The sequence below is a fragment of the Pipra filicauda genome, unplaced genomic scaffold (genome assembly GCF_003945595.2).
Source record: "Pipra filicauda isolate LSUMZ 115617 unplaced genomic scaffold, ASM394559v2 scaffold295_size919547_pilon, whole genome shotgun sequence".
NCBI classification, from domain to species: domain Eukaryota; kingdom Metazoa; phylum Chordata; class Aves; order Passeriformes; family Pipridae; genus Pipra; species Pipra filicauda.
This window is the reverse complement of record NW_024104415.1, coordinates 624,269-647,648: the sequence shown is the minus strand read 5'-3', so window position 1 is coordinate 647,648 and position 23,380 is coordinate 624,269. Positions and strand designations below refer to the sequence as shown.

The 23,380-nt window shown below is 48.6% G+C and overlaps 1 protein-coding gene across 1 annotated transcript in view; it reads left to right on the top strand.

The window, feature by feature from the left end:
- The first annotated feature begins 4,048 nt into the window (after window positions 1–4,048).
- WLS (Wnt ligand secretion mediator) overlaps window positions 4,049–23,380 on the top strand; it is a 28,002-nt gene continuing 8,670 nt past the window's right edge. The window contains exons 1-4 of the mRNA XM_027719053.2: window positions 4,049–4,245; window positions 15,703–15,975; window positions 22,315–22,439; window positions 22,906–23,067. Of these exons, the coding sequence (XP_027574854.2) occupies window positions 4,140–4,245; window positions 15,703–15,975; window positions 22,315–22,439; window positions 22,906–23,067 (666 nt within the window). The 5' untranslated portion in view covers window positions 4,049–4,139. The remainder of the gene's footprint in view (window positions 4,246–15,702; window positions 15,976–22,314; window positions 22,440–22,905; window positions 23,068–23,380) is intronic.

The window sequence follows — 23,380 nt, the reverse complement described above, 5'->3', positions numbered from 1 at the left end:
AAGGAACGACTGGACATGGCACTCAGTGCTCTGGGCTGGGTGACAAGGTGGGGATCAGGCAGAGGTTGGACTCGATGGTCTGGGAGGACTTTTCCAACCTGAAGAATTCTGTGATTCTATGAAATATTAAGTCTAGCTCTGAGTTCCCAGATGTAGGAACAGTGGCAAAATTTAGCTTTCCTGGTTCCTAATCCGTGAATTAATGTTTGCCTTGAACTACAGTGAGGCTTGGAAATCACTCACAATATTTGCAGTCTAGAGTGGGGCTGCTTGAGATGAAACACTGCATTCCTGTCGATTTTCTTCCTAATCCCAACCACAGTGGGCACTTACAAGTTGTATATCTCTGCCCTCTCACCAATCTCAATCCCCACACACTGGTTTTGATCTGTTTGCACTAAGTTTTACATTTGGGTACCTTAATAAACCATGGAAAAGGCTTTTCTTACAAAGAGAAAATGTTCTTCACCATCCGTGTGCTGGAAATAACAAAAAACGGTGAGAACATTTTCCGTGTTATCAGTATTTGCAGGAGAACAGAACTAGGAATTTACCTTTAAAAGCAGTTAATACTAAGAAATAAACAGGGCTTTTGAACACTTTCAATAATTTTCAAACTGCACCTTATTTACTATTATGAGGAATTTTGTAATGTTTCAGGTGTATCCCAAACCAAACAAGAACCTGCAGTTGTAGATCAAGCAACACCCTGAAAACCAGAGTCCATATATCCTTTTACAGTTGTATTTGGAAAAGATTGTTAATTTCTGACTTTTTTTTCCCAAATTATTCCTATTAACCATCCAAGTGACATGGGCAAGAGGAGAAGAAATAGCAAAACTTCGAGAGGTAGTTCTGTGTGCAAACTGAGCATCCAAAGAAATTTTCCTCAGAAGTTCTCCAGTAACTTGTAGTACAGGCATGCAGCACCAAACCTTAGGAGCTTGTGGAATTCCCACTGAGCCCTTACCCACAGCTTTAGGCAGCAAAAGCCCTTTGAAAATCTGGGCTCTAGGCCCAGCCCTGCCAAGAGTTCTCTGTGGAAAGCTCCTCCTCCTGCCTGGGGCTGACCCTGGCACAGCTATTTTAAAAGCTGAGCTTTCCAAACAGCCTAAAGCAGGCAGGAAAAATAATGTCAGAAGCAGCAAGTGGATGAGTTCCCAGACGGTTGATTCTGGAGACCTTTCAGAGACAGGAATTCTGATTTGTGAACAGCTGGAAAGCATGGTTGGTTCCTCTCTGGTGCCATTCTGTGTGTGGTCACTTTGGAATGTGCTCTCTACGCCCCTTGAACACGTGTCAAAAGTCACATGTGATTAATGTCTCCAAACTTTGTAGTATTAAAGATGTAGGAAGGGAGTAGAAATGGAAAGTGCCTTATAAATGTGAAGGATTGTTTCCTGTGGTTTACTTATTTTGCTTTTTTCACTTCGGATTTTTTTTTCTGATGGCAGGATCTGAGCCCTACCTCTTACATTTTTGTCCCAGAAATAAATTGCTTAGAACAAACGGGACATTTCACAGAATATTGCCCCGTGTAACTTTTGTAGAGTCATTAAGGCAGATTGGATTTAGTGGCACTTGTGGCTCCAAAGATGTTGCCCAGAGAAGCTGTGGCTGCCCCATCCCTGGAAGTGTTCAAAGCCGGGTTGGGTGGGGCTTGGAGCAACCTGGTCTAATGGAAGGTATCCCTGCCCATGGAATGAAATGAGTTTTAAGGTCTCTTCCAACCCAAACCATTCCATGATTCTATGTTTGGGGTCACACAGCTCCCTGCGTTTGGATAACTGGGACCTCAAAGAGTGGCCTGGACTTGTATGACTCTCTCCTTGTCGGCAGTGGTTATAGACTGTGAGGGAACAAACATAATTCAAAAGCTTGTCCCATTCCCAACAGAGAAAATAGCAAAAATCATCACTCAGAATCAACACTGTGTTAGACAGGCATCCAAAAAATTATTATTAGATATTTCAAAAGAAGCCTTTATAATAGCAATTGTTCCATGTGGGATTTTTTTATTTTATTTCAGTATAAAGTATTTGGTATTTTAAGTCTTTAATTGTGTTGGCAAAAAGCCACTAAGAGGCTTTGATTTTTGGAAGCACGTCCATGTGACTGATCCGAGTGGGTTCATAATGGCTGCAAGGACTTGGCCATTAAGAGCTATTTTTAACAATGAAGTCAGAACTGTAATGTGAAAGTAAAGCTAAAACTAAACTAAAAAAACCATTAAACTTGCAATACTCTAAGAGATTAAACTGTCCCTGCAGTTATCACTGATGCCTTTATCCCAACTTATATTATTCCCAAACTTCTATCAACAAAACACCGAGCATGGACAGTTCTAGTGCTCCTATGTTGACTGGTCAAGGTCTGGTGGGGTCTTTCCCAAAAAGCCAAGCCCTGTGTCCTCTGTTTCCCTGCTCTTTCCTGAATTCCTATGTTCATTTTTAGTGCTGTTGGCCTGTGTCAGAGTGAGCACAAGGCTCCCATGAGGCTGGGCAAGGCAGGTCAGCACCCCGGAGTTCTCTGTGTCCTGGAAAAACTGAACATGAAGCCTGGGAGTTTCAGCTACGGGGTCACCACACAGGGTTGCCAGCACTGCTCCAATCTCACTTTGATGTCTGTTGGGGTTTTGCATTTGTTTCTTCTAAACTTTTTTTTTTTGTTATTTGCTTCAGTTCATTAATGGTTTGTGATTCTTCATATTTGACCCCTCTTTTATTTTGATAATTCCTGTCCATATTTTTGTCACCAGTTGTTTCCTTTCATGGCTTATTTGTCCTCAAGGAGTGTTTTTGTCAACTCCCCATCTAGTTTCAGTCATACAGGATGATATTCTGCATCCATCATTCCACATGTAACTGTAAAGTGTAACATAGGTGTTTGTGGTATCCAGTAAATTGCTGGAAGGCATTAATGCTAAAACCCATAGAATCACAGAATGGTTTGGGTTGAAAGGGACCTCAAAGCTCATCCCATTCCACCCCCTGCCATGAGCAGGGACACCTTCCACTATCCCAGGTTGCTCCAAGCCCCATCCAACCTGGCCTTGGACACTTTCAGGGATGGGGCAGCCACAGCTCATCTGGACAACCTGTGCCAGGGCCTCACCACCCTCAGTGTAAAAAACTCCCTTATATCTAATCTAGATGGAGCCTTCTTCAGTTTAAAACCATTTTCCCTTGTCCTGTTACTACCAGGTGATAGCATGGGGTGGTGAGCTTGTTCTGGGTCGTGTAGAGGAACATGTGAGTAAACAGAGCTCAGTGCAGGAGACCAGCATTTTCCAGAGGGTGGAATGGGTACACAGCATCCATGTCTGGGAGATGGGGATGAATGGAGGGGAGCAAAACTGAGTAAACTGCTTGGTGTGAACAACTGGGATGAATCCCAGTAATGCTGAAGGATTGATGAAGCATTGCTCAGAGCTATAGGGTGGAAGAAAATTGGAGAAAATGTGATAGTGTTTTTGGGTTGTTCAGCCTGGAGAAGAGAAGGTTCTGGGGAGACCCTAGAGCCCCTTCCAGTGCCTAAAGGGGCTCCAAGAGAGCTGGAGAGGGACTTGGGACAAGGGCCTGGAGGGACAGAACAAGGAGGAATGACTTCCCACTGCCAGAGGGCAGGGTTAGATGGGATATTGGGAAGGAATTCTTCCCTGAGAGGGTGGTGAGGGGCTGGGATGGAATTTCCGGAGAAGTTGTGGCTGCCCCATCCCTGGAAGTGTCCAAGGCCAGGTTGGACGGGGATAGTGGAAGGTGTCCGTGCCCATGGCAGGGGTGGCACTGTGAGATCTCTGAGCTCCCCCGGCGGGGCCGTTCCCGGCTCTGAGAGCGGCGGTCCCCGCGGTCCCGTTCCCGATCCCGGTCCCGCTCTCTCCCGTTCCCGGTGCCGGTGGCGGTCCCTCCGCCGTCCCCGGTGCTCTCCCGGTGCCGGTCCCTCTCCCGTTCCCGGTGCCGGGCGGGCCGAGGCCGCGGGGAGGGGCGGCGGTGCCACGTGACGCCGCAGCCCCTTTAAAGGGCCACCGGCGGCGGGCGGCGGCACAATCACGGCTGGGGCGGCGGAGCGGGGCCGCTGCCGCTGCCCGCGGCCCGGGCACAGCGCAGCACAGCCCGCCCCGGGCCCCCCGCCCCGCCAGCATGGCCGGGGCTATCATCGAGAACATGAGCACCCGCAAGCTCTGCATCGTCGGGGGCATCCTGCTCGTGTTCCAAGTCATCGCCTTCCTGGTGGGAGGGCTCATCGGTGAGTGCCGGGGGCCACTTTCCTTCCTCCTCCTCCTCCTCGCTCCGCTCTTGTTTAGTGCTTGTTACAGTATCGCTGACTCGCGCCCATGATCTCATTACCCGCTTTTGTAGCGAAGCGATCCCGGCTCGGGGCCCTTTGTGCCCGTCCCGCGGGTGCTGCGGGGGGAGACGGGCAGGGAAAAGTTTTTGTGTTGATTCCTCTTTTTTTTTTTTTTTTTTTTTTTGGCTTGGTTTCAGCCCGCACTTAAAGAAAGAGGGAAGGGGGAAAGCTTCAGTATGGCGACGGATCGCGCAGGGAGCCTCGCGTTTCAAAGTTGTCTTCAAAAATAATAATAATAATTTATTTTTTAAAGGGTTTTTCCGCCGTTCTTGGCTCTGCCCCTCCCCGTGCCTCGGCCTCCGAACCGGCCGCGGGAGGAAACCTCCCCCTTGCCAGGAGGAGAACAAAAAATAATAATAAAAATTTAGAGGGAGAAAAAGGGGGGGGGGGGGGGAAAGAAAAGAAAAAGAGGAATGACTGCGGGGGTTTTCCCGGCTCTGGGTCCCCCCGCGCCGCCGCTCCACGCGCGCTTTGTCCGGGCTTGTTTCCCCTCTTTGCCCTCCGATCCTCGTCTAGGAGGGACACCCCCCTCACTCCCCGATCCCTTTCCAAGAGGGACCCCCCGGCCACCCCCCGATCCTCTTCCAGGGGGATCCCCCCTTCGATCCCCTTCCCGGAGGAGCTCAAATCCTTGTAAGCTTGGCCTTGGTTTTTTCCTGCTCACGGAAAACCCGCGTGGCTGCTGGGGGAGGGGGTTTATCCCTCCCTTCCACCCCCGACACCCCCGAGCTCTGTCCCCCCCGGAGCTTCGCTCCCGGGCCCCCCCCCCGGCTCCGCACGCGAACCTCCGCGCCGGGAACTTTAAAGCCCAGATTGTGTTTATCCCTGAGCATTCCCGGAGGCAGGGATGTGAATTGGGACACAGCCCTGCGATGGGGGGCTGCCTCTCGCTGCCTCCGGGCGGGAGCTTTCCCTGAGGGATGGAGGAAGGAAAATGGAGGAGAGCGGGTTTGGGGCAGTCCTGGGGTTTGGGGTTTTTTGCATTTTTTTTTTTTTATTTTATTTTTTTTTTTATTTTTTTTTTTTTTTTTTACTAGAAAGCAGCTGAGTTGTGCGCCAGCTCCTTGTAACGATGGTTGTATGGATCTGGCTGCTTTGGCCATTTCCAGGGTGGGAATGTTGCCCTGCTCTGGCCGGGAAGGACTGTCCTGCACTGCGGGGGATCCCCCACCCAAACCCCCACTTCCCGGAGCAGGGCCAGTTCCCCGGGATTCATCCCCTTCCCCCCATCTGTTGGGGTCTTGGGGAAGGACCGTGGATAGCCAGAGTCACATCATTCTGAAAATTTGTTGTGCTTCTTTGGGAGAATAAAGTTAGGCTATTTGAAAAAGATTGAAGGAATTCCTTCAGCCATTCCTCAGGAAGCAGACTCCGTGTTCCTGGTGCCTGTCAGTGCTTTGCCTTTGTGGCCTCTCTAATTATCAGCTTCTAATAACCACAGAAATTCCACTAAACATAATTTTGGAAAACTTCAGTTTCCCTCATTCTCTTTCTTCTTTATCACAAAGGAATCTCTGGCACAAACTGAAATAAACCCAGTTTTTCTGGTTTTGCAGGCCTGAACCTATATGAAGTTCATCAGGATTGGCTTTTTTCCTTTCTTTTTCTCTTTAAAAGCTGGTTCAAGAGCAGGTTACTGAACCCACCACTGACTCATGAGATAAAATGCCTTGGTCTGTGCTGTGCAGAGAAGCCAGACTTCATCTTTTCTAGTAGTTTCTTGCTACTAAGTTTAAAAAAGCTGCTTGTTCCAAAGGCAAGTGTGGATCAGAAAGCCCTGTTTGTGCTGGCATCTGGGGACAGATGTGATAAACAGATGTTTATAGTTGCCTTTATAAGGGAAAAGACAAATGTTTCTGTTCAGGTGTGTAGGGATTCAAAGACTGAAGAATTTATATGCTGTTAGTTCAGTTTTCCTTCTGGTTTATTCCCTGCCTTACTGGCTGCTGCTGCTGCTGGCCATCCCCCTTGGGTTCCCCCATCATGGATGGGGGTCCCAGCTCATGCTGGAGCTGGAAAACTGCATGGACAGGTTGGCTGGGCTGGGGCCAAGGAGCTCTTCTGCCATCAGGGACAGTGATTTGGGCTGAGTTCAGTGTCCTGCACAAACTCAGGCACCTCATCCTGTTGGAATAAGTGCATCTTCTATTTGCTGCCATGTCCTAAGGAGTTACTGCAGGAGAAAGTTCTTTAATTACTGGAAATCCCAACTTCTGATCTTCTATCAGATCAAACTGCTCTAATCAATCACCCAAACTGGTTTTTCCTCCACAGTATTTACCACTCCTGATGCATTCAAGGAGTTTAGAGCCTCCTCCCTCTCTTCAGGCTCCAACAGCTCCCAGCCAGCCCTCCTGGGAGCTGGAAGCCCAAGGATATTTGGTGCTTGTGCAACACTAAGTTCTGTGTGTAAATTAGGTGTGGTTCCCAACATCTGGCAGGGTGAGACACAGCAAAGCATCGAAGCCTGGGGGTCTGCGTGCAGCTCTTCCTAGGAAACCACCTTGGATCACATCTTGTTGGGCTCCCTGTATCCCTGGAAACTGATCCAGTGACTGACCCTGGGCTTGCAGCAGTGGGGTCCTGCCCCTTTAGTTAGTTCTGAGCACGTAGTGTTTCCTAAGAGGCACCTGGTGAGGAGGGGCCAGTGGCCGATGTCTTGAGGGGAGTGAAGCCGGCTGTGCCACCAGCTCCAGCAGCAGGGACATGGCGTGACCGCTCCAGAGGTGACACAGGGTGGGATGGGAGCAGAGGTGTCGCTGAAATAATGTCCTGGTCTGGTTTGATCCACCGAACAGACACCAAAATCTACTTATTTTAGTTTGTTCAGGTCTAGACAAACCAAAATACGTACACGAGTGAGACAGGGCTGCAAAGCCTTTCCCTTCACAGGCACTTAGGTCATGTTTCAAAACAATGACTAAGTGCTCTATTTTAACAGATTACTAGTGCAAGTCCAAAATACCCAAATGCAGCATGTTGGTACCTGATAAAACAACCATGACAAAGCTTTGTTTGCCTGAAATCGGGGGGTTCTGCCGCTGGTGGTTCCCCAGCTTGTTTTTGAACAGTCACCTGCAAAATACCAGTTTTAATACGACTTCCACATTTCCAACAGCTCTTTTATTTAGCAGCAGGAATCTTATCAGCTCTCATGTGGGTTTTGGTTAGAGCTGTCGGCAAAGCATGAGATGGATGTGTAAAGGAGTCATTCCCTTGGTGGGGTGAAGCTCCTCTGGCCTTCTAAGGGAGCTTTGCAAAGCCAGAGAGGGAGAAAAGACCTCAAAAGATCATTTTGTTGATTGTTTCTGTATTGTTGTGCTGTGGTAATGAGCTGTCGGCTCCAGACAAGTGGGGCTGTCACTGCTTCAAACCCCACAGAATTCCTTGTGTCTGCTCCGTTCGTGGAAAACATCTTGTTTGAAGGTCACGCTTCTGGGCTGCGTGTGATGTGTTCAGTTGGGATGTATCAGTAGGAGATAGAACATGATCCATAAAATTGTCATAATGCAGCCTTGTCTTCACTATCCTGCTACGAATGATGGCATGCATAAATTACAGGGGACTGGGATCAACAGGAATGTTTCCTGTTATCGTTTGTGAGAAATGAGGCTGATGCTGATTTACAGTCACAGTGTTCCCAGGAGCCCCTCACGTGTTCTGCCTTCTCTGGGTATGGTGTGGCTGTTCCCGGGTGCCACCAGGCCTGGGAGCTGTGACAGCCTTGGACTCGGCACACGGACAAACCTTGAACCTCAAATCCTGGGGTCCGTTCTGGGCCCCTCACAACAAGAAAGACATTGAGAGGCTGGAGTGAGTCCAGAGAAGGGAATGGAGCTGGGGAAGGGTCTGGAGCACCAGGAGTACCTGAGGGAGCAGGGGGTGCTCAGTCTGGAGAAAAGGAGGCTCAGGGGGGACCTTCTGGCTCTCTGCAACTCCCTGACAGGAGGGTGGAGCCAGGTGGGGGTCAGGCTCTGCTCCCAGGGAACAAGGGACAGGAGAAGAGGAAACGGCCTCAAGTTGTGGCAGGGGAGGCTTAGATTGGATATTGGGAACATTTTTTCACGGAAAAGTTGTCCAGTCCCGGCACAGCTGCCCAGGGCAGGGGTGTAGTCCTCATCCCTGGAGGGATTTAAAAGCTGTGTGGATGTGGCACTTGGGGACATGGGTTAGTGGTGGCCTTGGCAATGCTGGAGAATGGTTGGACTCAATGGTGTGAGAGGACTTTTCCAGCCTAAACAATTCCATGATTCCCACAGCTGGACCAGCTGCAGCATCCATCTGGCCGTGCTTGTTACTGGGGATTTTGACCAGTATGTTCCCATGGAGGTCACACCAGAACTGCTCCAGGCCAAAGCTGAGCTGGGACACCTGTGTCCTCTCCTGGCAGCTGGTGAGGTGGCGGAAGTTGTGTGTATGAAATCTGACTTGATTTAGTGTTGATCCTGGTTGTTTTGAAAGCAAAGCTTTTGATTACAAATTACCTTCCTCTGTGTATCTTCTGGAAGTTATGGTGTCCCTCTTTCTAATCCCTTTGCATCCTGGAATTCTTTTATATATACAGTATTTTAAAGAGGAAAAAAGCCCGGAGCTCTGTGCAGCAACATCCCTGCTTCAAAAATCTGGGTTTTTTTAATTGAAAAGGTGATTTTCAGTAATTTATTTTCTGTGAGTTATTTTCAAGGTGCTTTCCAACCCAAACTGTTCTATGACTCCAAAGATGCCTCATCCCAAATCAGAGATTATCTTGTTTTGGTTCAGACAAGCCCAGGGAGTGGAGAACTCTCTGTGATTAAAAGAGCTGAAAGTCTGGTGCCCAACTGTACACTGTAGAAATTTAACTGATTGGAAAAGTGGAGGTATTTATGTAGCACGAGTCCTCTGGGCCTAGGGGGATGCGTTTAAAAAAGTGCAGGTTCACTGCTCCCTTCCCTGGCTTAGGCTTGAAAGACACAATTGTTGTGACTGGAGCAACTCAAACTTCCTTGTGTGTCTCGCCTGGAGAGATAATGAGTCATGTGTGGCCATGGCTGAGCAGCTCTCCACAATCCCAGCTCATTATCTAAATGTCTGATTTGGCTCCTGAGTGCCGAGTTTCCAGGATTTAATTTTCTTTCCTGGGATTTCATTACCTTCTTAGGGCTGAACTGATCTTTTGACAGGGGAGGCACTCGGATTTCCAAGGTATGTGGTGCAGCCTGCAAGGAAAGAGTGTCTGCAGACAGGGACAAAGAGCATTTTTGTGTGCCTGACTTCCTTTCATCCTGGGCCCCTCCAGGAGATGGTCGGTGCTGCTCCGTGGCCATGAATGCCAATAGATCCTCTGTATAGACACATTCCTGCAGTGCTGCAGCCTTGGCAGAAGCACTGGGAGCTGAAGAAAAAGCAGACACGAAAGGTCATGTCTATTTAGTTTAGGTCTGCTCAATTCTTCTTTTTAAGAGCTGTAACTGTAGCTGAATGGGCAGAAGTGGTAGAAATGGAGAGTTCCCAGGCAGGAACCGTAGTGCCAGGGGCCTGAGGAGCTGGGAATCCTCTCAGGTGCTGTTTTTTATCTCTTCTTGCAGCTGCATCACTTCTAAACTGAGTCAACTTGGGAGAGATGCATTAGGGAACTCTGTGCCTTGTAGCTCAGGTGACAGGGACAGTCCTCCTTCTGCTTCTCTCTTGTGTTGTGTTGATATGGGACTTAAACATGACCTGAGCACTTACCCTGCTGTCTCTCTGCCCTTTGCAAGGGAAAGCCATTAAACAGGAAGTCTTTTCCTTAGTAAATAACATTTATGGCCTTTGAAGTCGGGTTATAACTCTCTGATAGCCTGGGAAAGCCTTTGAAGGACACAAGGTGTCCCTGGGGAAGGGCCAGGACCTGGGCCTGCCTATTCACATGGAGATGGCATTCTTTACATATCTGAGTATTGGCTGTTTCCAAGGTGTCTTATCTGTAAACCTGGGGAGTTTCAGGCTCAGGAGAAAAATTGCTGGATAACAACAGCTCTTCCTGTTCTCCTAGACCTCTGTTTGCAGGGATTTCATACCTTGGCTGGGCGTTGCAGGAAGTGCATTTTATCCCAGTGGAAACCTGACACAGGACAATTTGGAAGAAGATCAGACTGTCTGTTGCAATTAGTAAAACAGTTCTACCTCCCTTTTTTTCTTCTTCTTTTAAATAAAATATTTTTGAATATGTATTTCTGCATTTAGGGAACTCCACTAGCACTCACTTCATTTGCTTTAGTTGCTGCTATTTCATATGTATGTGAATTATGGAGATCATTCAGTCAGTTCTCCCAGCAAATGTAGTTGTGCCTCCTGGGATTTTCTGGCTTTGTGACTTGCCTGGGGCTGAGGGAATAATCCCTTATCTCCAGGATCAGGGCTGTTCCCCTAGAGCCCTTTGGCTGCTGTTGGGTGGCAGCAGCTTCACAGGGTGTTGGGACCCCCTGCTCTAAAGGCTCTTGGCATGGCTGTTCCTGTGGCTCCTTGGGAACTGATTTTGGGGGGGAAATCTCCAGTTTGGGCTCCTCTGAAGGGTTTTTTTTTCTGATAGCACAGTTCAAAGCTGAAAAAGTAGCTTTGGAGAAGCATTGTCCTTGAGGAAAAACACAACCAGCCACCCCTCTGACCATGATTGTGCACACAAGAATATGTGGTTGTGTGGTTATGGAGTCACAGAATCCTGGGATGGTTTGGGTTGGAAAGGACCTTAAATCCCATCTCATTCCACGCCCTGCCATGGACAGGGACACCTTCCACCAGGTTGCTCTAAGCCCCATCCAACCTGGCCTTGAACACTCCAGTCATGGGCATCCACAGTGTTTCTGGTCTGATCCAATGGAGTTGAGCTGGGAATCTCCCAAACTCTACTTTGACAGTTTGGACAGGTTCATTTTTATGGCCTGAAATGAAACAAGACAGAGAAACTTGTGTTGGAAAATGTATTGGAGACAACAGGAATGAGGGTGTTCAGCTGCAATAGGATGTCTGGGAACTCTCTGTAAATAACGATGGAATTGGTGCCCTGAGGCTATGAAAGTATTTTGGTCTGGATAAAACTTGAAGCTAAATGGTGACAAAGAAATAACATTCCAAAGGGGAGTGGGCCTCTAGTAGGCGGCGGGGTTTTTTTGTGGTTTATTTTTTTAAAGATGAATTATTTAAATATACAGTAGCTCTGCATATAAAAGCTGCTGCAGTGTTCAGAAAAAGGCTTTGTGAAACAGTAACTAGCAATAAAAAATAGCGATCTGTGTGCCGCCCAAATATATTAAACTGGTGGCACTGAGGTCAGGAAAGAGGGAGATGGAAAAGAAAAAAAATTCATGTTGCAGTAAATATATATATATATATATAAAATAAGGGTATATGTGATGCTATTCAGATTGTGCTTGTTTCAGTCGGCAAAGCCGGGTCTGCCCATGATAAATTAGCTTGTTTATTCCTACCCTGCAGTCGTTAGGGTAATGAAGCAGAAGCCCTTTGTGTGTGCTCGCTGGGAAGTGCTGGCTGGCGCGGAAGGGGGTAATTGAGTAGAAAAGCAGAATGCTCCCGGGGCCGGGAGAAGTTAAATCCCCCCGAGGTCAGGGGGATTCAGGCTTTAATCAATGTGGACACAATGCAATTGAGAGTTTCCAAAGGGCTTGTTTATGGGGCGGGAGCAAGGGTCGGTGGTTAATGGAAGTGCTGGAGGTGCTCGGGATGAGAAGGTGCAAAATGTGGATCACAGAGGTGTGGGCTGGGGAGGGGGGGATATTTGCGTGTAACTTGTGTGCAGGAGGAAGGAATTATTTGAGGCCTCATCACAGGAGCTTTTGGGGGAGCTACTTAATTATTCAAATTAAAATACTGAGTGATGGTGGCTCTTACCCAATTGTAGGGGTATGTAATACTCTAAAACAAAAAGGCTGAAAAATTGAGCTCATTTATAGACATTTTTTTCTCTAAAGATTTAAGTCTAGAACTAGAGAAACAGTGTGTATTTTTTTTGTTTTGTTTTTGTTTGGTTGGTTGGTTTTGTTTTTGTTTTTTGCTCCTGAGTTAAGACCCTTGGGTCTTGTTTTCTGGTGACCTGGTGGGATCAGACCCTGAGTGCCCTGCTCTGACCTCCTGGCTGAATGGAAAATATGAAGTTCTGTGCAGGAGTTGCTTTAGTCTGTGAAGCACTGCTCGGGTGGCTCTGACAGTCCATCAAAGCCCTCCCCTGGGCAGTGGTGGCCACACTGCTGAAGGTGTCTGGCTTTCCAGTATTCCCTGGCTAAAACCATCACACGGAGCAGCATGATCAGCTGTGCCCCTGGAATTTGGGATATCCTGGGGCTTCTCCAGTGAGCAGAGCAACTCCACATGCTCTGCTGGAGACGATGCAGAGAGAGCTGCCCCGTTTCCCAGCAGCACATGCTGGTTGCCTTGTACCTTTAAGACAAATGTGTTTATACCATCCATGCTGGAGGGGGAAGCTGGAAAGGGGTTCTTTCTCAGGAACTGTAGTGATAGGGCAAGGAGTAATGGGCTTAAACTGAAAGAGGGGAAATTTAGGTCAGATATATTGGGAAGAAATTCTTCCCTGTGAGGGTGATGAGGCCCTGGCACAGGTTGCCCAGAGAAGCTGTGGCTGCCCCGTCCCTGGAAGTGTCCAAGGCCAGGTTGGATGGGGCTTGGAGCAACCTGGGATAGTGGAAGGTGTCCCTGCCCATGGCAGGGGGTAGAATGAGATGGGATTTAAGAACCCTCCCGACCCAAACCATTCCAAACCTCTGGCAGTCCTGGCAGGTCCAGCAGCCTCCTGCCTACAGCTTTTGGCATCTGGCACTGCTGGTATTGAAAGCCTTGGCATGAGGGGTCTCTGTCCCATGGCTGCTCCTGCCCTCTGGAGCCAGGACTCTTTCCCGGGGTCTCCCTGGGCAGCCCTGGCTCGAAGGGCTGGTTCCCGGAGAGCTGCGCTCCTGACTGGCATCTCCCAAACCTCTGTGATGGCAGCCCTGCTCCTCGGTTACTTCAAATGGTACCTGCATTCCCACAGCGAGCAGCTGGAACATGGGCTGAGGCTTCTCCACTGTATTATGCACCAAGAGCTATTTAATTATTTACAGGCTAACATGTATCATGGAGTACATGGAGCCTCCCCCAGCCAAAGGCAGCAGGGCTGGGAGCAGCCGCCTTGGCACCGCTGCACAGCCCAAATCCCTCGGTGCGAGCTTTGTTTTGCATAGCACTTTGTAATACTGTTAGTTGACTTGGCTGCAGCTTCACAAAGCATTTTTTTCCACTTGGTTCAACACTCACTCGAATTTAATGGGACAGGAGCCAAATCAGTGATGGAAGCCAAGTGCCGACGTTTGTTTGGTGCGCAGTTCCTGATGAGGAATATATATAGTAATTGTCTCTTGCTCCTCAAAGCTGTAACTTTGGCAGAGGGGAGGCTGGAGGGAGCACGCCAAGTGTTTAAAATCATAATCAGGCAGTGATGAAAACATGTATTTATGGCTATAATGAGTTGCATCAAAGCAAGAAACATTCGGCTTCTCTGTAGAAGGAATGATGTCTCTTAATTCAGAAATACCTACTTTGAAATCACACAGAATCTATCAGAGCTGAAAAGCTCAGAGCTTGGCTAGAATGTCTGCCTTATTTCACAACAAGATTCCTGATATTCCCTTCCAGCTGCAGTTTTAGCAGTGGTTGCTGTGTTCTGCATCGAGGCACAATGAAGGAATCAACATTTATTGCAGTGTTTTATGCACTATGGGCATGTCACAAAAGTGTTCTGTTACCTTGGACTTTAGCTTGATTTTTGTTTGTTTGTTGGATGCTTTGTTATATTCTATTTTATTCTATTTTGCTGTTTCCTTCTGACATCTCAATAACTTGGCTGGGGGGGCTGTTTTGATGCATGAGCATTGTGTGGTTCCTGGGGGACCACTGGATGCAGCGAGAGCTTGGGATGCAGCACTGCAATGTATACGCTGTGGGTTGAGATTAAGAGCAGGTATGAATGGGATAATTTAGGTTGGATTCCACAAGTATTCATGTAATCCTTTAGGTTGGAAAAGCACTCCAAGGTTATTGAGCTCAACCATTAACCCAGCAATGCAAATCCCCTTGAGCCTACTCTTGTGTGGCATCACTGCGACTTTGCAGCTGAAACAGACTCAGTGCTGTCAAAAAATGGAAAAAATGCAGTTTATAAACAAGGCTTTTGAATAACTTCCTGCAGCCCTCACTGAGTCACCTCCCCACCGTGGGAAGGAGCGCGGATGTCACCGTGTGACGAGGTGGCACTTGGGGAAGGTGCTCCACAGGGTTCCTGGCTGGGATCCCAACCAGCTCTAGAGCTGCTGGGATGATCTTGCTGTGTCCAAATTACACAGGAGCCAGGGCTGAATCATCTGGATGTAGCAGCGCTTGCAGGGCTGGGAACCCGGGGCTGGGGGGTGGGAGGGTGATGCTCAGCTTGGGGGTGTTTTTCTCATTTGAATATTGGAGTTTTTTGGTGGGCTGGGATCTGCTTGGGAAGTCCTGGACCATCTGTCAGAACCTGGATGGTGACAACATGAAAATCACCTTCTGCAGGAGCTCCTGGCCTGGGCACCTTCTCCCCAGTTTCACATGGTGTCCTTTTTCTGAGGACTTTGACATCAAGTATCTCTTATTCTATACATCTGAATGTCCCTTAATCTGTATGTTGCTTCTCTTTTAATCCATAGTTTAGAGACACTCTAATGCTTATCACTCACAGTCAGTCCCACTGTTTCATATGTTTTTCCCTACTGAGTCCTGGGAAAATCTCTCCTGATATAAAGCCAAACTCCCTTTCATCATCCTAAACTAAATTTCCTCATGTTTTACTTTACTAGGTTAAATTTGCACCTAATTTTTGGAATTTCAAGCCTGGCTTTCATTTTAAAAAGAGCTGAACTTTTGGGAGGGAGGGGGGTTAATAAATTTCACTTCACAACTTTGTATTACATAGGATTAGTTTATCCATCCGGGTTTATCTGGGCACATGCTTTGCCTGTGGATTTGCTCGAGTGAGCACATGGGAAGGGTGTTTGCATAGGAAAAGCTTTCAGTAACACAGGATGATTTTGGGTGATGAGGTATCTGAGACTGAACTGGCAGATACTGGCTCTTCAGCTAATCCTCATCTGATCCCACTACAAAGTCAGTAACACGTCTGTAGATGTAATAACCTTAATTACTTGACTGTGAGATCAAGGAGCTGTGAAGGAGCAGCATTGGGTGCATTTGTTTTAAATTGTCTTCAAAGAGTTGAATGGGGAGCTGTGTATTTTGATGGGGAAACCACTGTCTAAGATATCTGAAGATGCTACAAATGTGGTTCTCTTCCCTTCACAGCTCCCAGCCCCACTACAGCTGTTCCTTACATGTCAGTGAAGTGCATTGACGTAAGGAAGAACCACCACAAAACCAAGTGGCTGATGCCCTGGGGACCCAACCACTGCAAGAAGCTGAAGGACTTTGATGAGGCGGTGAGTCGGCAGATCGAGGCCAACGACATCGTGTTTGCTGTGCATGTCCCGCTGCCCACCAAGGAGATGAGCCCCTGGTTCCAGTTCATGCTCTTCATCATGCAGCTGGACATCGCCTTCAAGATGGACAATGACCTGAGTGAGTGGCTCTGTCCCCTGGGGTCTCATTTCCCATAGTGTTTCCCTTAAAGCTGCTGTCCCCAGGGGTGGGGCAGCCACAGCTTCTCTGGGCAACCTGTGCCAGGGCCTCACCACTTTCACAGGGAACAACTTCTTCTCAGTATCCCATCTTAACCTGCTCTCTTTCAGTTAGAAGCTATTGTATATATACAAAACAAATACACAAATAAAAATATACAAAATCCCCCAAAACAGAAGAAAAAATACCACACTCAAAAATAATGCTGCACTAATATCTGCAAAATGATGTTGGGAGCAGCAAGGGCAGGACTGCTCTGCCCCTTCCTGGCAGAAGTTGTACATGTGTGTGCATGTTTTAGTGTTTGGAGAAAGTCCCTTTCCAACAACCCTAACCTACACTGAATAAACAATTTGCTTTTCAGACTGGTTGAACTGGAGTGTCTGTAGCTCTTACCCTGGCTGCAGCCTGGTTGGGTTGGATCTGTGTGGTGGATCAGTTCAGGGAGTAAATCTGGTTTAGGAGCTGGGGATGTGGACCAGCAAATAGGAGCAGCGAGGTCACTGCTGATCTGCTGAGTTTCCATGCCAGCTTTGTTTCCTTCACTACTTGCTCCCTCAGCATGGACCTGTTCCTGCCAGCTATTTATCATGGAATCATAGAATCCCAGACTGGTTTGAGTTGGGAAGGACATTAAAGCCCATCCAGTTCCACCCCTGCCATGGCAGGGACACCTTCCACTAGACCAGGTTGTCCAAGCCCTGTCCAACCTGGCCTTGGACCCTTCCAGGTGTGGGGCGGGGATTACATTTAATGCATCATCATTAAGTTAAAACTGAGACTGTAGAAAGCTGACATGTGCGTTCTTATCCCTGTAATTATCTCTGAAATTCAGAGAGAGCAGCTTTGTGACTTTAAGGCCTCAACTTCTCAGTCTGAAATAGATGGTTGCATTGGGGAAACACAGCTTTGTTCTGAGGCTTTTCAAGTCAAACCACTGAGCTGGAGTCAGGAATGGCTGAGCACCTGGAGCAGGCTGCTGGAATGCTAAACAAGCTTCTGGCAGCATTTTTGCTGGAAGAGCAGAGCCTTTGCTTCAGGTCATTGTCTGCCCTTCAGTGACTCAGTCCTGCAAAGGTGGGGAGCTTTTTTGAGATCTAAAAGCAGAAAAGCTCATCTTGGGCCACCTCTTGGGTAGTAAAAGGGAGGTCTGGGGTGAGCTGTGTCACTGCTGTCACTGCTCAGGTCCTGCCATTTGGCGTTCAGGAGCTGCTGGTTTTCTTTATAAGAAGCATTTGAAGATGAGGGACATTAATACTTCTTATGGTGTGAGCTTCTTTGGCACATCCTGAAGGTTTTGTTTCATTGAAGAAATATTTTAAAAGCTGTTTTCCAATACTTTGTGCCAAGCTGAAGGCAGACATAAATTTAAGATCTAAGAAACTAGTGAGTAACACATTTCTTGCTTGCTAGACTGTGTTGTAACAGATCTTAAAGAAATAAGAACAAATCTCGCTAAGGTGAAATAATCGCATAATGTGTCTGTATCCTGCTGTTAACCTGGAACTAGTGTAAGAGCCCCATTTCATCAGGTGACTGGGATCAGCTCCTGTAAAGGGGATGGTGAGGATGTGAAATAACCTCATTTCTTTTAAAGCAACAGTTCAAGTTTTTCTCTCTCAAGCTCTGAGCCCTCAAGGCCAGCACTGTTGTGCTGTGGCTGATGCCAGCAGGGGCTGGTGCCAAACCAGGGACGCTCCTGGAAGGCACCGTGGCTGGTGAAGCCTCCGCTGGGCACTGTTGTAAGGACTGTCTTGGAGCTGCCTCAGATCATCCAGGAAAGCAGCACTGCCTGGCAACTGCACAGATGTTATCCTTCTGGAAAGCTGATGCCTGAGGAAACATCCTGCTCTCCCTGCTCCTGAAGCCCCACAGCATGGTCTGAAGGTGCTGTGCAGAGTCCTGGGCTCTGCTGAGTTCCCCTTCGTCTTCAAGGGATGTTGCTGAGCCACATCAAACTGTCACCTTCTTTTGTCCCCAAAGGCACTTGGTCATTCTCTTCCTCTGCAATCCATAAGCAAGGCCAGCACACAGAATAAACTGGCATTTGGCTTTTCCAGGAATGCTGAGTGCTGCAGCCCTGCTGGGAAAGGGATGCTCCAGGACAAGGGCAGTCAGGCTGTGCCTGTAAGGAGACATTGGTGACTCATGGCTGACTCCTCATCTCTGCAGAGCAGGAGTCATGCCTGTGTCAGCCCTGCTCAGCCAGCCAGCAAGGATTGTCCCAGGACAGAGGGTAGGGAGTCCCTGGTAAGGTGCCCCGGGAGAGCCTGGCAGGGGCTGAGCATCCTGGAATGCCCCTGGGATCTGCACCAGCAACCAGCTCTAATCCACTTCACCTTGGGAACTCGCTCTGGACTTTCACTGGTTTTGAAATTCAGATGTTTTTGGAACGTAATGTTTAAAAGCTGAGATACTTCCCTGTGTTTATCCTTCATAGAAAGCTAGAAGAGAATCAGACTGTTCCTCCAAGGAAGAGGCTATTTCTGTGCCCAAGCTGTCCTATCTTTTTTTGATGCATTGTGCACTCAATTATTAAAACCCCTTCCCAAAACTGGGAAAGGGAAAGGCTGGAATGAGATGGAGTTTCTTTGCAGTTGGAATGCAATTGTGTACAGTCAGAGGGCCAAGTGCTGCAGCCTCCTGCTCTAATTAATCCAGCTCTGGGCTCCTTGGTAGGATTTGTAATTTTAGGGAGCTGGTGAAGCATGGAAGTGTAATGCGAATCATTCCAGCATTTCTGTGTGCCTGCCCTAGGCTTCTCTCCAGCCAGCTGTGTCAGTGTACATCTGGCCCAGAGCCGCCTCCTGAAACAACTCTGCTATTTTTAGGCTATTGTAATGTGAGTGAAGATATCCTGTGCAAGGATCACACTAAAGTGAATCATGGAAAAGATCCCAGGCAGGAAAATGCCAATGGGAAGAATTACCGTGAGTCCCTCGCTGTGGGGGAGTCACAGCTCTGACCAGCTTTGGAGCATCCCATAATCCTGGGAAGGGAGAATCAGGGAGAGGGCTCAAAACTGGGACGCCCACAGGAACATGTCTTTTCCTTGTTGGGCAGCCCTGGAATGAGTGATCCTGTAAATGACCCTGTGTTAATGCTGTAGGGTTGTTAATACAGTCCTGTGGCAGAGTGAGGTTGGCACACAGTGCCACACAGCTGCTCCTCCCAAATGGATTTACCAGGCTCCAGATTAACCACACATCATCTATAAGACCTGTGTAGACAAGGCCGAGCTGGAGATGCTGTGGGAAGGTGTCTGGTGTGGTCTTTGTGAGATAAGGGTCCCTGGCAGGGGTAACTTCATCTCTTGGTGCTGAATAAGACAAATTTCTACCTTTAATTGTTGTGAAATTCTGGAGAGCCTTGATTAACATGAGTGGAAGAACTGAATAACTGGAAGGGACTGGGTTGGGAGGGACCTTAAAGCTCATCTCATTCCCACCCCCTGACATGGGCAGGGACACCTTCCACTAGACCAGGTTGCTCCAAGCCCTGTCCAACCTGGCCTTGGATACTTCCAGGGATGGGGCAGCCACAGCTTCTCTGGGCAACCTGTGCCAGGGCCTCACCACCCTCACAAGAAAGAATTTCTTCCCAATATCCCATCTAATCCTACCCTCTAGCAGTGGGAAGCTGTTTAATGCTGTGTAGGAAAAGGACAAACCCCCCTCCCCAAAATTGTCTCTTCACCATCTGACAACTTGATATTAATGTGACTAAGGCACCAATCTTACAATTCACTTTTGTGCTAGACAGTGTCAATGTCCTTACTTGTTCCTCAGGGACAGTGGGAGTTGCTGGTGGAAAGCTGAGAGTGAGCTGGCATAGGACTATCAGGGAATCGTGGAATCATTTAGGTTGGAAAAGACCTTTAAGATTGAGTCCAACCACTAACCCAGCCCTGCTATCAGTCTGATGTGCTGAATACATGTGTACGTCTGTATGTATACGTATATATCTACATTTTATGTTGGCAGCCTTGAAGGGTCTTTGCACAAAACTCTTTTCCAATGGGAGGTGTCACCCCAATGCAGAGACTGATGGAAATCCAGAGGGACCCTCTAATCCATTGGCCTGGGAAAGCACAAAGCAGTCATCTTCTGCCTTCTGGTTTTCATACACGATGGCAGCAGCAACACTTGGACTGCAAAGATGAAATACTGAAAGCTGTTTTTGTTGGATTTAATCCCAAGCATTCCAGTTGGTTTTATGGCTTCTGAAATGGAGTTTGTAGTTCTTTTTAGCTGGGCCAAGTTCAACCTTATGTTCCCATTTATCTGTTTTGCTGGTCTCCTAAACAGCAGATCTGAGATGGCAAATTCATGTTTCATGGAAACCCAACTCGTGGCAGCTCTGGAAAGGAACTGGATATGGATCAGGATGGTGTAGATCACGTGTGCCAAAAAATGCTCAGAAAAATTTGATGCCCCCACATCAGATGCACAACCCATCCACCTCCAAGTGACATATAAATAGCAGCTCCCAACCACAGATCCCATCCACGCCCCTTCCCATCAGTTTGGATGAGTGTGCCACCACGTATTCCCAACAAAAATATAACTGATGGGTTGTGTAGCCATCTCCTACTTCTCCGTGGCAGATAGTTCCATAGCCATCTCCCAGCCCTTCCCCATGGCGGATGGTTCTGTAGCCATCTCCCAACACTTCATAAAATCAACTGGGCTGGAAAAGACCTCCCAGATCATCAAGTCCAACCCTTGATCCAACACTGCCACAGTTACTAGACCACGGCACTAAGTGCCACATCCAGTCTCATCTTAAAAATCTCCAGGGATGGAGAATCCACCACCTCCCTTGCCAGCCCATTCCATTGTCTGATTAATCCCTCTGTATAAAATTTCTTCCTAATATCTAACCTAAACCTCCCCTGGCAGAGCTTAAGATCATGTACTCTTGTCGTGCTATTGGTTGCCTGGGAGAAGAGACCAACCCCCACCTGGCTACAACCTCCTTTCAGGTAGTTGGAGAGAGTGATGAGGTCTCCCCTGAGCCTCCTCTTCTCCAGGCTAAACACCCCCAGCTCCCTCAGCCTCTCCTCATAGGACTTGTGCTCCAGTTCCTTCACCAAGCTCGTTGCTCTTCTCTGGACCTGCTCCAGCACCTCAATATCCTTCCTGAACTGAGGGGCCCAGAACTGGACACAGCACTCGAGGTGTGGCCTCACCAGCGCTGAGTACAGGGGAAGAATCACTTCCCTGGTCCTGCTGGCCATACTGTTCCTGATACAGGCCAGGATGCCATTGGCCTTCTTGGCCACCTGGGCACACTGCTGGCTCATGTTCAGTTTCCTGTCAATTCAGACTCCCAGGTCCCTTTCTGCCTGGCTGCTCTCCAGCCACTCTGTGCCCAGCCTGTAGCGCTGCAGGGGGTTGTTGTGGCCAAAGTGCAGGACCTGGCACTTGGCCTTCTTGAACCTCATCCTATTGGAATCAGACCATCTCTCCAGCTTGTCCAGGTCCCTCTGAAGAGCCCTCCTGCCTTCCAGCAGATCAACTCTCCCCCCCAACTTCTCCATGGCAGATAGTTCTGTAGCCATCCTCTGTAGCTTTTACAACAGCTGTGGCTCTGAGAATTTGGTGCTCTATAAAAAGAGGCTGGGCTGTAACATGAACATGCTCATTTTGGAGTGTGTTTCTCATTCAGAGCCTTCCCTGGGATCTGTTCCTGGTAAACAGGAGGATTTTACATCTGGTGGAGCTGGTACAGACTTGCTTCGGGTTTTTAAACATGTTGATGTGTTGCTCCTTGGCAGCTTCAGCTGCAACTCTTCATTTCGTGAACATGCTCAGTTACAGCACCTAAATAAGCCTGTTCCAGCCTCATTTCCTCCTTGCAGCAATGACCTCCTTGCAGTGTCCTGGCAAGAGCACATTTACAAGCAGCTGTAGCCCATCCTCTCCCTATGAACATGTCTGGGGGGGCCGATGCCCATCCTGAGGTGTGACCTTGCTGGGGCATGAGCTCCACCTGTGTGACTGACGGGCGAGTTGGGACGTCTGCAAAGGCACAGACAAGTCAATGCAGGTGTGGGCAAGGAGGGGAGGGCTCCAAAAGTCTTCTGGAGAACAACTTAATCCAAATCAGATGTATAAAAAACATCAATGCCATCATGTGTGTGGTTGTTTCTGAGGTTTTTTTCCAGCAAGGCCAGGATAGCTCAACTTCACCACCTTAATTTTCTTTATAAAGGAACATGGTGCTTTCTGGTTACTCTGGGAACATAACAAGCCTCATGTTTCCTCCCTCTTACAGAGGAGAATGCAGAGATCACGCTGGATGTGTCGCTGGCCTATCGCGATGACGCATTCAGTGACTGGGAAGAAATAGCTCATGCCATAGAGAACAGGAAGCTGAAGTGCACCTTTGGCTCACCGAAAGTAAGGAGCTTGGACAATGCTGGCAGTGGGGATGGGTGGGAGTTGTCCTCTTCCTGTCATAGAATTTTCCCCAATATCCAACCTAAACCTCCCCTGGCACAACCTGAGGCTGTTTCCTCTTGTCACTTGCTCTCTGGGAGAAGAGGCTGAATCCCATCTGGCTGCACCCTCCTGTCAGGGAGTTGTAAAAGGTTCATCTTGGAAGGCTCCCTTGACTTTAAGACTGTTAAAGAGCCTGAAATGTGAACCTCCTTGAGGTCAAACTTATTGATTCAATGACCCAAACCAATCAAAAACATGAGGATAAATGTCCCCAAGCCACTGTCTCACACAGGCTCTCCCCAGGAACTGGCAAACAGGCTTTTGGTGCTCCCAGTTTGAGGGCTCTTGCAGACCCTCCCTGTGGGGGGGTGTGGTGGTCCCTGGGGACTGACAGCCATGGTTTTGCTCCCTGCCCTTTCTCCAGACTCTGGAGTCCGAGGGTCGGCACTACGACTGCGACTTCCTGCCCTTCATGGAGATCGGCAGCGTGGCACACAAGTACTACCTCATCAACATCCGCCTGCCTGTCAACGAGAGGAAGGGCATCAACGTGGGCATCGGTGAGATCAAGGACATCCGCCTCGTGGTGAGTGTCCGTCCCGCTTCCCACCAGGGTGGCTGCCCGTCCTACTTCCTGTCCTGAGCTCCTTTGGTCCCGCTCCAGCCTCACATGGGACTGTCCTCCTCCCCAAGGGATGCCCTCTTTGCTCTTCTGAGGAGCCCTCCCCAAGCCTCGAGCCCTGTGACCACCTCCAATGCTGGGCTCTTTCCGTGGCTCTGAGAATTCCCCTGTGCTCTCCCCTCCCCGCCACAGTCTGGCTGGGATGCAGAGTCCTCCCTCTCGCGGGTACGAGTTAAGGAGGAGCAGAACAGCAGGGTTTGAAGGGGATTTGGATCTT